This window comes from Eulemur rufifrons, chromosome 15, assembly GCF_041146395.1.
Source record: "Eulemur rufifrons isolate Redbay chromosome 15, OSU_ERuf_1, whole genome shotgun sequence".
NCBI classification, from domain to species: Eukaryota; Metazoa; Chordata; class Mammalia; order Primates; family Lemuridae; genus Eulemur; species Eulemur rufifrons.
The window spans coordinates 15,174,150-15,187,720 of record NC_090997.1 but is presented as its reverse complement, the minus strand read 5'-3'; the positions used below and the strand labels follow the sequence as shown (position 1 = coordinate 15,187,720).

The window sequence follows — 13,571 nt, the reverse complement described above, 5'->3', positions numbered from 1 at the left end:
TGTCACGTGGCACATTGAAACCCCTCCATGAGTCACTCCTCTTGCCTGTCCAGCTCCATCTCTCAGCACCTCACCTCTGCGTGGGGTAAATAACTTGTGGGCCCCTAGGGGTTCCAGGGCCCCTTCTCAGTCTGTGCCTTGGAGCAGGTTATTCCTCTGCCTAGGGTACCTTCTTCACTAGCACGGCCCCCCTCGCTGCCCTTCCAAATCGCTGACTGTCTTCACTGTTGGTTGCAGTGTCGGTGTGCAGACTGGAAGAGTGCCAGGTCCTTTATCCCAGGGTGCTGAGCTCAGAGCAGTGGGAAGTCACTACTCTGGCCTATGACAAGCTAATGTTAGAGAAGGGCTTAAAACGATAATAAAATAGGATTTGCTTGGATAAAATAAGGAACCAACAGAACTGTTCTATAATTCACAATAAAATTAGCCAGTATTTTTCTAGTGCTGCCAAGTAAACACTGACCATGAGGAAGTCACTGCTGATTCTCCTGAACCCACAGTGTCAGCTTGGTTATCTGAAAGAGGGGCATCGTCTAATTTACTTGTAGGAAGGGAGTTAAGTGCTGAGAAGTGGTTGTTTAAGTTGGAACTTTATGTCTAATTTCACATGTTGGTACTTTTTACCACCTTTTCCTTTTGATAGGGTGGCTTTTACCTTCCATGAAACGCTTTCTTCATGGAGCGTCAGAGGCACCACCTTCTTTTTGTTATTCTTCCCTTCTGGCTACTTCTCCTCCATCTCCTTTCCTGACCCCCACATTTTGGAGTATCCCAGGGCTCTCTCCTCAGATTCTTTATCTTTTCTATTTAACTCACTCCCTAAGTGATCTCATACCGTCCCATGGCTTTAAATAATTGTCTGAATAATGGTGACGCCCATATTTATATCCTTTATATCTCCAGCCTGAGTGAATCCTTTCTAAACACTAGGCTCATTTACTGGGCTTCCATTCGCCATCTCCATTGGATGTCTAGAAGGCACTTGCTTGTAGAAACCTTTACTTAACAAGTCCAAAACTGGGCTCCAGATTACAATTCCCTCAGTCTACTCTTCCTTCCCCATTGCTGAGGTAAATAACAGCTGTATCCTTGCATTTCCTCAAGTCAAGAACTTTGGAGTCATCCTAACTCCCTTATGTTCTTTACATCTATAGTGCAAACCATCCTACAGAGTATCTCCAGACTCGAACTATGGCTCACAAATATTTCTCCCATCCTACTCCAAGTCACCACTTTCTGTTGTCTGGAAAACTGTAATGTCTTCCTAATCCGTCTTCATCCCTATCACTCTATATTTTGTTCTCAAAGTAGCAGACGATTCTTTCAGAATTTGTCATATCGTTTAAAACCATTCAATTAGTTCCCATCTCACAGAATACAATGAGATCTCTAACATGCCCCCACAAGGCTCTCTATATCACTAGAATATTTCTCTGGCATTCCCCTCTCTTGACCATTTCTAGTAACACAAGCCTGCTGTTGTTCCTCATTGTCCTACCTCTGGGTTTTTATACCTTTGAATTCTTCTCCATGGAATACTGTATCCCAGGTATTCACTGCGGCTCACCCTCTTACTTTATTCCATTGTCTGCTAAAATGTCACCTCATCCCAGAGGCCTTTCTTATCTAAAATATTTTAGCCCACACCTCCATCGTTCCCTTTCTCTTTGTCTTATTTATTATATTATTAATACTAGTTTGTATTCTACTGGAGTTTAAGCTTCATAAGAACATGAATGTTGTCTTTGTTTACTGGGGTAACTTCAGTGTTAGAAGCATACAAAGCACATAAAAAGACACAATAAATATTGAATGAATGAATGAATAAATGAATGGAGATCTTATTTTATTGTAAGAACTCCTGGTGTGTAATCTAAATATCAGTTCACTGTTCCCATAAAAGTCACTCGCTGACATTCAAACTAAAAGAAAAAGAAAAGTCACTCCCTTTCAGGAGGAGAAGGGAGAAAAGACAGCAATGTGACATTCACGTCCTAGTTACCCATTCGGAATTTGACCCTTGGTGTTCTGCAACCTTTGCTGTACTCCGGCTCCTCCACCTGCTGCCACCCACCTCGCTAAAGATTGGAGGCTGCTGCTCACACCACCGCGGGCAGCGCAGCAGGGTGAAAGTGAGGCCACTCCTGCGTCCTGCCATTTTAGCACTTCTTTAGTCTCCACTGCGCCATCACACAAGGCAGTGCCAGTGCATCAGTTCTGACTGAGTTTTTTTTTTACAGAATAGATAGGGAAATATTAAAATTGTACATGAGCTATTTCTTTTCCATAGTCCCAGAGAAAAGTATTTAAGTTGAGCACTTCACAGAAAGTCACTTATTCCTAACCTTACGTGCCTTTACATGGCACTGTGCTTGTCTCTTTTACAAAATAGCCACAGCCTCATCCCTCCCCTGAGAAGATGATTTCACTCCAAGACCCATCTCCCTTTCTCCACGAGTACATCTCTCAAAGTCTGCGTATAGGATAACATCGTAGCTTTCAGCAGGACTGTCCATGGGTGTCCTTGGGTCTTGAGTTCCTCCAAACAGTCCATGGTGGACACAGGCACACATGTCCTTAAGATCTGTCCAAATGTTAATTCTTCGAATTCTCTGTTGAATGGTTGACTGTCATTTCAACATCTCTCTCCCTTTCACATCTCCCAAAGATAATCGTTTTTCCCTAATACATGGTATAATCTAAATCCTTAAGGAGGAAATTAAATATTTGCTGCAGATTATCCAAGCTGGCCTCTTTCACAGTGGAGTTAGTGCATTATTATAAAGAACCTATTAACTACTTTTCTTTATACCTTGATGGTTTATTTTTTTCTTTCAACACTTTAAACATACTGTTCATTGTCTGCTGGCTTACATAGTTTCTAATGAAAAGTCTGCGTTATCTTTTAATTTTGTTGTTCTTTTTTTATTGTGTCTTCTTTCTCTGGCTACTTTAAAATGTTTTCCTTTATGACTGTTTTTTAGAAATTTGATTATGATTTGCTTGGCATGGTTTTCTTTGTTTCCTTTGCTTGGCATTCATTGAGCTTCTTGGATTTGTAAATTATAGTTTTCAAAAATTTGAAAATGTTTCCTTAAATTCCTTGAAATATTTCCTTAAAATATTTTCCTGCTTGCCCATCCATATCTCCAATTACATTTATGTTAGGCTGCTTTATACTATTTTATAGATCACTGACACTCTGTTCATTTCGTTTACAGTCTTGTTATTCTATGTACTTCATTTTAAATGTTTACCATTGTTATGTTAATTAAATTCCATGATCTTTTCTTTTGCAGTATCTTATCATCTGTTAACCCCATCCAGTATATTTTTTATTTAAGGTATATATTTTTGTTGCTAGAAGGTCAGTTTGGTTATTTTTTTATATCTTCTACTTCTCTCCTCATCATGCTGTTTTCTTCTACCTTTTTGAACATTTGGAGTATATTTAATTAACAGTTCCCAGTATCCATCATCTCTGAGCCTGTTTTTTTGAACAGATTTTCTTACTTTTGAGTCACATTTTCTTATCTCTTCTAGGCCTGGTAATTTTTGAGTAGATGCAAGATGTAAGTGTCATGGATGCTGGCTTTTATGGTATTCTTTTAGTTTTAGACTTTATTACGGCATGTGGTTAGTTGCTTAGAAAAACAAGTTTTCAAAATTTGTTTTAAGCTTTATTAAGGTACTTCCAGAGCGGTATTTAACATAAGATAATATAATACCACTGCTAAGGCAATACCCTTTTAAGGACTCTGTGCAGTGCTCCGTGTGCTAAAAGGTCTTTACACTCTTTCTTGTGGGAACACAAACTTCCACGTCTTGTGTGAGCTGTGGGGCTTATTCAGGTTACTGCTCTTTGACTTTCTTTTCATCATCCTTTTCCAACCTCTGTAATTTCTTCTCACACATGCAGAGATCAGTACTCTGCCAAATATTCAAAAAGACCCGTGTTTAGATCGCTGGAGTACTTTTGCTCTCTCTCTCTGTGAAACTCCCTCGTCTCTGATATTCTCTCCTACAAATTCTAGTCTCTTTTAGCTTGCTTGAACTTTGATCGCCGTCTCCTTAATTAACACTGTCAGGTCTTGGTGGGTTTTCCCTTCCTTGCACTGTGGCCAAGAAACTGTCCTAGGCAGTAAACTAAAGCAATCATAGGATTCACCTCGTTTTCTTTCCTTTCACTTGGGGATCTTTGTCCTACACGGTAGATTTTGCCTGGTTTGGGGGTTATTTAAGGAAGAGGATAACACTGACTTTTGGTACTTTATCATGGCCAGGAATGGAGGTTCTAGTTTGTTAAAACTTTGACAAAATCTTAGTTGTGAGAAATTCTGAACCTGCACACAAATTAGCAAAATTGCTTTTTCTTAGAATCACTGCTTAATTTGATCTGAATCAGTAAATATTGGGTGTGTCCTATTTCATAGACGTTGATACTCTCTTGGAACAAATTATCTTTAGCATTTACCAGAACATAGGATTAAATTTTGCACTATAAATATTGCAGAAGAATTGATGTGGTATTCAAGTGGGTTATAACAACACCTGGAGTACTCCAGGTTTCATTTGAAATAAAATATAGTTAAGATGTTTCAAGAACACCAGTGGGAGAAAAAATCTAATTATTTTATATGAACATCAGATTGTTCAGGGTCATTCATTCACTCATCCAAGCAACAAACATTGAGGATTCAAAGATGAATAAGACATGGTTCCTGCTTTTTGTGAAGACTGTAGTCTATAAGGGGAGACAGATGTTCAAATTCCTAATTGCAATATAATAGGATATAGCAGGATTATGGGTTAAGAACATTAGTTGAGAGATATTTAAAGTGCCACAGAAACAAAGGTAGAAAGGTCAGGAAATTTAATCTGTTTTATGGAAGGCATCACCTTCCATTGTCTATTCATTTATTCAATGAACATTATTAGGCATCATTGTGCACCATGCTAAGGCCAAACAATACAGTTTGTGCTGTAGGAGAGAGATGGCTAATGAGCAATCACAATTCAGTGCAGGAGGATCTACAGCTGAGATGTGAACAGGAAACCAGAGAAATGGAGAGGACAGGCACCTCAGCCCAGAGGCGAGCCATGAGGGAATGTTTCCAGGAGACTGAGCCTCAGACAGGCTAGGGGCTTATAGAACATTGTCATTCCGGAAATGTCATGTAATAGAGTGTGGCAAGAGCATGTATGTCACGTGGGGCTCTGGGAGAGAGGAGGTTGCAGAGGTAAGTCGGGGATGGATCTGCAAGGGCTGGCTGCCTTCTGCTATGGTGTTTGGAAAGGAATGGGAAGCATGGAAAGATCCTGCTTATGTGTATGTGTGTGTAAAATAAGGAAACAGTGATGGTATATGTTTTAGAAAGTTTATTCCAGTGGTGGAGTGGAGGATAGATTGGAGGAAAGTGAAACTGGAAGCAAGAGACCAATATGGAAGCTAAAATGATGAAGTAATCTAGGCAATAATTTAAGAACTACACCAAGGGAGTAGTGCAGGGACTGAAGACAGAGGATATAGGGAGGGATTGGAGAATTATTTAGGAGATCAACAAAAGGCCCTGGTGCCTAGCTGAATGTGAAGTGTGATTGAGAGGATTGAGAATTGATGACTCCCAGTTTTCTGGCCCGTTGGACTAATTGTATTCAATAAGAGCTATGAATCTTAAAGGGGTTACCTACCCTGCAGAGAGATCAAAACAACCCATGGGATACAACAAAAAATAGCAGAATTTCATTTATACTTTTCTTGGTTTTTTAGTTTCTATTTGTATATGTCATAGAAAGTAGGCAATAAACTGGTCACTAGTATGCATACATATTACCCAGCTATTAGAAATAATGGCGATATGGCATCTCTTTGGTTCTCCTGGAGAGAGCTGGAACCCATTCTATTAAGTGAAGTATCCCAAGAATGGAAAAATAAGCACCACATGTACTCACCAGCAAACTGGTTTCCCTGAGTGCACATTTGGGAATAACACCAATTGGGTATCGGACAGAGGTGGGGGCTGGGGAGAAGGGATGGGTGTATACCTACTTGATGAGTGCGATGCGCACTGCCTGGGGAATGGACACGCTTGAAGTTCTGACTGGGGGGGATGGGGTGGGGGGAGGGGATGGGTGCATACCTACATGATGAGTGCGATGTGCACTGTCTAGGGAATGGACACAACTGAAGCTCAGACTCAGGGGGATGGGGAGGCATGGGCAATGTATATAACCTGAACTTTTGTACCCCCATAATGAGCTGAAATAAAAAATATATATATAAATAAATATCAATATATTGTAGGGTATATATTTTATTTTTATTTAATATCAAATATTTTATTATCAGGGGTGTGTGATCAAAAAGCTTGGGCACTCTTGAGACAAGGATTACAAAAGGTAGAGGAGATTTGGAGGTTTGGGGAACGAGGTGCCCATAGGACATTCAGGCAGTAATTTTCAGTGGGTACTGGAGTCTAGACCCAGGCAGGACTGTCCAATAGAGCTTTCTGTTTTCGTGGAAATGTTTTAAATATGCACTGTCTAATGTGGTAGCCAGGAACTACATATGACTATTAAGCACTTGAAATATAGCTAGTGCAACTTTTTATTTTGTTTATTTAATTAAATAGCCACAGTGTTGGAAAGCATAGTTCTAAAACTTAGGGAAGAACTTTCATTTATTGAGTGCTTTCACTGGCGAAGCATTTTACATACATTTTAAAGCAATTTAATCATTATAACTACCCTGTGGAGTGGTGGTATTAATAAAGAACAGTATGTTCTTACTCTGTCCTTTTAATAGTAAAAGATTATATTGCAAAGAAGAGTATTGTGAGACAAGTAACAAATGTGAGAAGTCATGTGTGCTCATTCTGCCTGTCAGAATGGGGCTTTAATTGCACAAAGCCCCTGACTGAGTGACAATGTGCATCTCTCTGGAGGGATGCTTTGAAGAAGAAGAAGGACAGAGCCCACAGCCCCTACATCTCTTTACCTGAGTAACTATATTCTTAAAAGAATATAACAGATAAATGACCCTGGTCCTTGCCTTTTCTTACACATAAGATACTGTCTGCCAAGGTTAGTGGTTATGCCCTTGCAAACTCTAACCAGATACACTCTTATACCTAAACCTTGATGTGATTCTGCTTTAATGTATCTTCTGAGCAGATGTGATGTGATTTTGCACAAACTGAACCTCCACCACCGGTATAAAATGTGAGCTGAAATACTATTTTGGAAGAGTCTGACAGAACTTCTCTGAAAGACTCCTCTTGGGCTGGAGCCTTGGTCTATGGTCCTCAGTAAGACTTCTGAATAAAACTAACTTTAATTCTTTGAAAGCTTTGACATTTTTTTTTTTCATTCAGTCAGCAGTATATTTTCTCTGAAATATGTACACTTTCTAGATATTCTCTGTGGGTAGATATTTATGCATCTTTTGCAATCAATCAAGTAACAATTTTATATTTTTCTTTCAGGTGGTTTGCTCTGTTAGAGATTCAAATATGTATTATCTTAATGCTTTACAAATATGACTGTAGTCTTCTGGACCCATTACCAAAACAGGCAAGTATTTTCAGAATTTTGAATTTCATGATGACTTTCAAATTTGACATAAACTCTAGCCCCTTGGTTTCAATTACTAGAGATGAGCTAACTGATTTCCTCACTTAGGCCTGATCTCAACAGGTGCCTTAGATAGAACCAGATTGAGAAGATACTTGGTCCTCTTAATTCAGGATCTAATCTATGTGTCCCGTCACCACCTGGCCAACATCTAATAGCAGTGTTTCCACCACTCCCAATGTTAGGAGCTCTTCAATTAATTTACTAGTTTGGACCCTTTTCTCTGGGTTAAATAAATGTGGCCTTGACTTTGGCCTTGTTTCCTTAGAAAGGAATGTTTGTAGGTCCAAAAGTGAACCATCGGTTTTGGATGCAAGTCATAGCGTTTGGTCCATTTGGAAAGCAAGCAATGGTGTGGAAGAAAACTAACTCAACAATAAAAATAGTGAACAGAAATGAAGAGGCTTTATTCCTACCACTGACCATTGAATATCCCAATCATTTAATTCCTCTGTAGGTCTGTTCTACTAGACCAGTGGCTCTCAAACTGACATAAGCATAAGGGTCAGCGGGGAACTTGGTAGAACACAGACTGCTGGGCCCCATCCCTAGACTTCCTGATCCAGTAGGAACTGGGGAGGCTTTTGAATTTGCATTTCTAACAATTTCCAGGTGCTGCTGCTGCTGCTGTTAGTCTGGGGGCCACACTTTGAGGACCACTGTTGTGAGAAATAAGGGGAAGTTCAATTGAATTCCAAATGTTGAGAAGTAATTTTGAAAACTGGATAAAAAGTGTTATGAATATTAAAACTGAGGCTGAAGCTCAGAAATTAAGCATTGCAATCTCAGGGCTACTCATACAGCATTTTATGCTTTGATTTACTCTTGATATAATAAGGCTAATGAATGGAGGGTTAAGTAAAACTCTTGGGTGACATTTCAGTAGAAATTATGTAAGTATGTTAGTGACAGAAAATATGTTACTCACAAATATGCACATTTCAGCACTTTCCCTTAATTTCTTTTGCACTTCTATTTTGAGTGCAAGTAATTATCACTGATGAAGAGCTCTCAGAACTCACAATGAAAGGGAACACAAAACACCCTTCACAAAGGTTTTTGGCTTATTGTTGGCAAAGTAAACATTAGGGCCAGACTTTATAGATAAATACTAGTTCCTGGTCCATCAAGTTAGATGGCACGATTTTACCCAGGACTGACTCAACATCCTACAATTCTCCCACCGTTGTCCAGCAGGAGGTCACAGGGATGCCTTTTCAGATTAGAAGGATGATATTTGTCAAAACCGTGGAGATCAGTAATTTTGACCAACTCCTTTGGCAAGATTTTTCCTAGTACTTTCTTCCTAAGAATTCTATTAACTGTATTTAATTACTTATACTATTTTATATACATCTTACATATGTTTTCACACTACTAAGAACATTTTTTTAAAAGAAATGTTATCTCAGTTTGTAAAAAAACACAAGTGAATTCCTGTGATCTCAGCATTTTATTTCACAATTCTTCTAGGAAGAGATCAGTTGAAATTATTTAATTATTGGGCTTGTTTTAATAAATCGTGAAATGAGGTGCTCAAAAAATAACAGGAAATAACCTTCAAATAAACAGACTTCTCTAGGAAATTGAGGGGATGGGTTGTCAAAGCATGTTCTGAGAAGTCAGTGGACTTGGAAACCAACTCCCCCAAAGGAATTGACTTGCTGTGGTAGAAAAAATTAAATCCTAGAATCCCCAATTTTAATTTTGCAACAGCCCAGTGTCTTATTTTGCCTCAAAGGGTCTTTAAGAAATTAATTTGGTGTCAGTTCTTTCCCATTATGAACCAAACAATACAGAAATACTACGAACCTTTTAAGGACCGGTGATTGGGCAGCAGTGTTCTGATGCTGGCAGTGGACACTATTCCATTTCGAGCATTCATGAAAAGACACCTTCAGTTCTCTTGCAAAAGCAAGCACGGTTTGGTTAACATAGTGGGTTTTTATTTGGTTGGTTGGTTGGTTGGTTTTGTTTCATTTTACCTTTTGGGGGATCATAGATTCTTAGAAAATCTCACAAAACTTATAGATCCCCTCTCTAGAAAAGTACGTATTTCTTTATACACACAAAATTGTGTATGCAATTTTGTTGGGATCACGAGAACCCTGCAACTCATTCTAACAACTCTCCTAAGAATCTCCTTGCTAGGGAGCCCATTCTGTGCCCTGTTGCATTCAAACCTGAAAACAGACTGATGATCTAAATGGGATCCACCTCCTCTCTCCTCATTCCTCCTCTCCCTCCAACCTTCAAGATTGACAGAACAGGCTGCTTTTCTTTTTCAAGCCGCCAAGCCTCAAAAATCTTTGTATTATTTACTGTAGGCTAACCTCCCCTCATCCCCACACAGATTCATCCCTCATTCCTAACTAGAGAGAAAAAAAATCAGAACATTTGGAACCCACAAAATATCCTTTTGGAAAGTCTTGGTCATAAGTGCACTGTAACAGTGGTTCATATCACCAACTCCACGTAGTTTTTAAACACCTATATTATATGGCATAGAGATCTCACTCAGCAATTATAAATGAAGTGTCACAGCTTTGGGGCCAGAAATGTAAAAGAGCCTTATTTGTGCTATCCTCTTTAGCCAGAAGGTGGAAGGCAGGCCCATAGCCTTGAGGCGTGTGAAGCTGTGAAGAGATTGTTATTAGAATAAGAGACTTTCCTCCTTTTCTGCTCCTTGAATGGAAGACTAAACTTGATGCTTGACTTTGTGAAATTCATTGATACACACACTTCCCAACCTTAAAAACTTGAACTCTGTACCTCTTAGGGAAAATTACAATTGAATAAACCTTAGGTCTATTAACTGTTGGCGTATGTCTCTTAATTTCTGTATTTCTTGGCATTTTTTTGTTTTCAGAGTTCTCTCCATTTGGTGGGTGTCCCCCAGCCAGAAGGGCAATGCCGAATTGAATATAAACAGAGAATATGACATCTGCTGGGCCTCAAGAGGGCCAGGGCCTTCTGGAGGAGTGACGTCACCCCCATCCGCTAAGCTGGCAGCGCCTAGGCCTGCGCTCTGCTAAAACATGCTGCTTCACTTTGTTTTAGGGCTTAAAGAAAATGTTCAAATGCTGCAGTGTTTGGTGTCTTCAACAGTATACCAGAATCTGATATCACTCTCAGTGATATAGAGACCTGAATATGTGCTTTAGAGAAAATGTTTAATTGATTTAAAAAAAGCATTTTTGAAGAAATTGGGTTTTATGCATAAATATATTAAAACTTTAAATAGAAATAATGTCATTTGGGTGAAAATCTTAGCACACTAAATTCACTGTGAAGGCAACGTACTTAAATTTCTATTTTGAAAAGACAAAGTCTTAGATTCTAAAAAAATTATTAAATCATGAAATGATTTCTAGAGAGTTTCTATTTTTCTCATTATGATTCTCAACTACCATTTGGAATTCTTAAGCTAAAATAATTCTTTATTGTAAACATGTCTGATGCTAAAAATATGAATGCTAAAAGTGTAAATAAAATGATATTTTCTGAGACCTGTGAGGATAAAGATCATGTCTTACGCTGATTTCTGCATCCCATTATGCCCGGGGTAGCACCTTCTCTACAAGGCATATTCAATAAATGCATGTTGATTGATATATTGATTTGTATTTTAATTAAGGTGAAAACAGTCATTTGACTCAAGGTGTTTGCAGTTATAGTTTGGCAGAGATAATATTTGTGCTAATATGTAGAAATACAAATACAATGATGTGCCAAGGCAAATAAATGCAGTGGAATCCATTACTTAAGACTCAATGTGAAATATTTACCATGAAACCTAGAAGAGAAATCCTATCATGTTCAGGGGAAACATATGACACTAATAACAGAGTCAACAGTGATGTCATGATTTATCCTCCAGTATTCAATGCTGCTTGCCTCTTTCAGTTCATAGTAAGTAAGCTTTGTAGTGCATGTTGTTCCTCTCTGGCGTGTTTGCTTCCCTGTGCTAGAATTATCCCATGGGGTTGATAATGATTGCTTAGTCATCCATTTCCTACCAACAAGCACATGACTCCCTGGGAGAAAATTAAGTACTTTGAGGTGCATTAACTCTTCCAAACTACCGTAGTGATTCTGAAGCTCAGCTCGCAGCTCATCACTTAGCTTAGCAGGCTCAGGGATCCGGAATCCGAGGGGCTGCAGAAGCAGTGTACAAGTACACGACTGCTCTGAGAGCCGCAGATCATAACCTGGCCGGTTCTACTAAATATGGCAGGTGTGTTCTGCAGGAAGGCTTGTCCTCCCACACAGCCAAGATTCACAGTGAAGTGCTCTATTTGCCTATCATGTCCACTTCAGCTAAATTTGCAGTCACTCAGAGCTAGTGTTCATCTGTTTATTTTTGCTTAGTAAGGATGAATGTTGGCTGAAAATGTTATGCACTTTAAAAAAGAATGCAGACACAGGAGATCTGTGGAGCTTTGGAATAATGACTAGTTAAGAAAAATATACTTGGAGGTCCCGTATTTCTTTTTATTTCCCTAGCCTGGGGGTTTATATTACATGTAAATATACATTCAGAATACATTCTCAGCTATTAACTGGAATTTTCCTAAAAGCAGAGCCCGAGACAGGACTTGTGTGCAGATAGTTTATTTGGGAGGTTTTACCAGGCAGCAGAAGTGAGGGATTAGGGAAAGAATAAGCCGCTATTAGGGGTGTGTTATTGAGGAAAATGTTGTAGCATTGGGGGCTCAATTTCCCCTTGATCACCTGAGAAGCATATACAGTGCCCCCCATAATTATCCACCTGAGGGGTAGGAAGTAGGAGCAGTTACTGACTTATCCTGTCCTCCACTCATTGATGATTACCCCTGGGGAGGTTAACTCACGTCCAAGCTACACTTGTGTGTGAACTGAGCAAATGTTCGTGGTGTCAGAGAAGCTCTGGGACAGTCAGTGCAAATGAGTCTGAGCTTTCACTGAATTGTTGAATTCTGGGAAATCAGAGTTAGGCTGAGGGTCAATCCTATTTCCATCCCTGTGTTCCCAAACCTGTGTGTTCTAGCTCTTGGGGCATCCTAGCTAATGGGGACAATGCTGGCCATCACAATGACAATGAAATTTCAACACGAGTTTTGGAAGGAACATTCACATGATAGCAGACACATAATGTGTGCTGTAGAACAGAATCCCAACCCCACAGGTATCCCTAAGACAGCACCTTAGCTGCCGCCAGACGATAAGGTAATGTCAATGAGCTCATATTCATGGCTCATTATTGAACTTTTTTTCTCAGAACACCTGTGTTCTGAGATGAGGTGAGAAAAAGCCCATGTTGGAATAGCGGGCATTTTGTAAAACCTCTCATAGTGTTGTCGTGGAAAGCCCTGCAATTAGGACCCATTTTATTATACATGCTGACTTGACCTCTGAAGCCGAGAGGGCTTCAAGTGACATGACAACAAGCTCCCCTCCTTGCTCTGCTCCCACACATAAGGTCCCCTGGCCAAGCAGCTCTGCTTTTCAAGGAAACCAGGCACAGTTTCTGCTTTGTCTCTCAGTAATGGGTTTCAGTTCTCTGCCAGCTCATGGGATTATTCAAACAGGCTAGTCACATGCTCAAGTGGAAACCAGAGGTCATCCTATCCTTTTGATACTACAAAGCCGGCTCCCTACCCCCTGGTTGTTCACTGTGTTCCTGAGTGAAACTCCTATGTGGCCCTATGTGACATATGATGTCCTTCTCCCCCCAGGCTGTGAGTGTATATGATTAATAATCTGCCGTCTGTCTCACGTATCCTGCGTCAGGTATTGTAAGTTCAGCCATCTCCATAACATAAAGCCAGAATCCCTCCCTCACCAAACAGATAAATAAGAAGTGATTAAAATTATTGTGGGCAGAAGCACTGTAGGCAGTAAAAGCAAGCATACATCAGAAGTAGGTGTTAATTCCAGAAAGGATAAATTGCTGCTCT

General features: G+C 39.6%; 1 protein-coding gene across 2 annotated transcripts in view; it reads left to right on the top strand.

The window, feature by feature from the left end:
• The window catches only part of CYP39A1 (cytochrome P450 family 39 subfamily A member 1), an 88,115-nt gene extending 76,743 nt beyond the window's left edge, over window positions 1-11,372 (top strand). For both annotated transcript variants that reach the window (XM_069487873.1, XM_069487872.1), the window contains exons 11-12: window positions 7,485-7,572; window positions 10,502-11,372. In XM_069487873.1, coding sequence (XP_069343974.1) covers window positions 7,485-7,572; window positions 10,502-10,573 — 160 coding nt within the window. In that variant the 3' untranslated portion in view covers window positions 10,574-11,372. The remainder of the gene's footprint in view (window positions 1-7,484; window positions 7,573-10,501) is intronic.
• The last annotated feature ends 2,199 nt before the right edge of the window (window positions 11,373-13,571 follow it).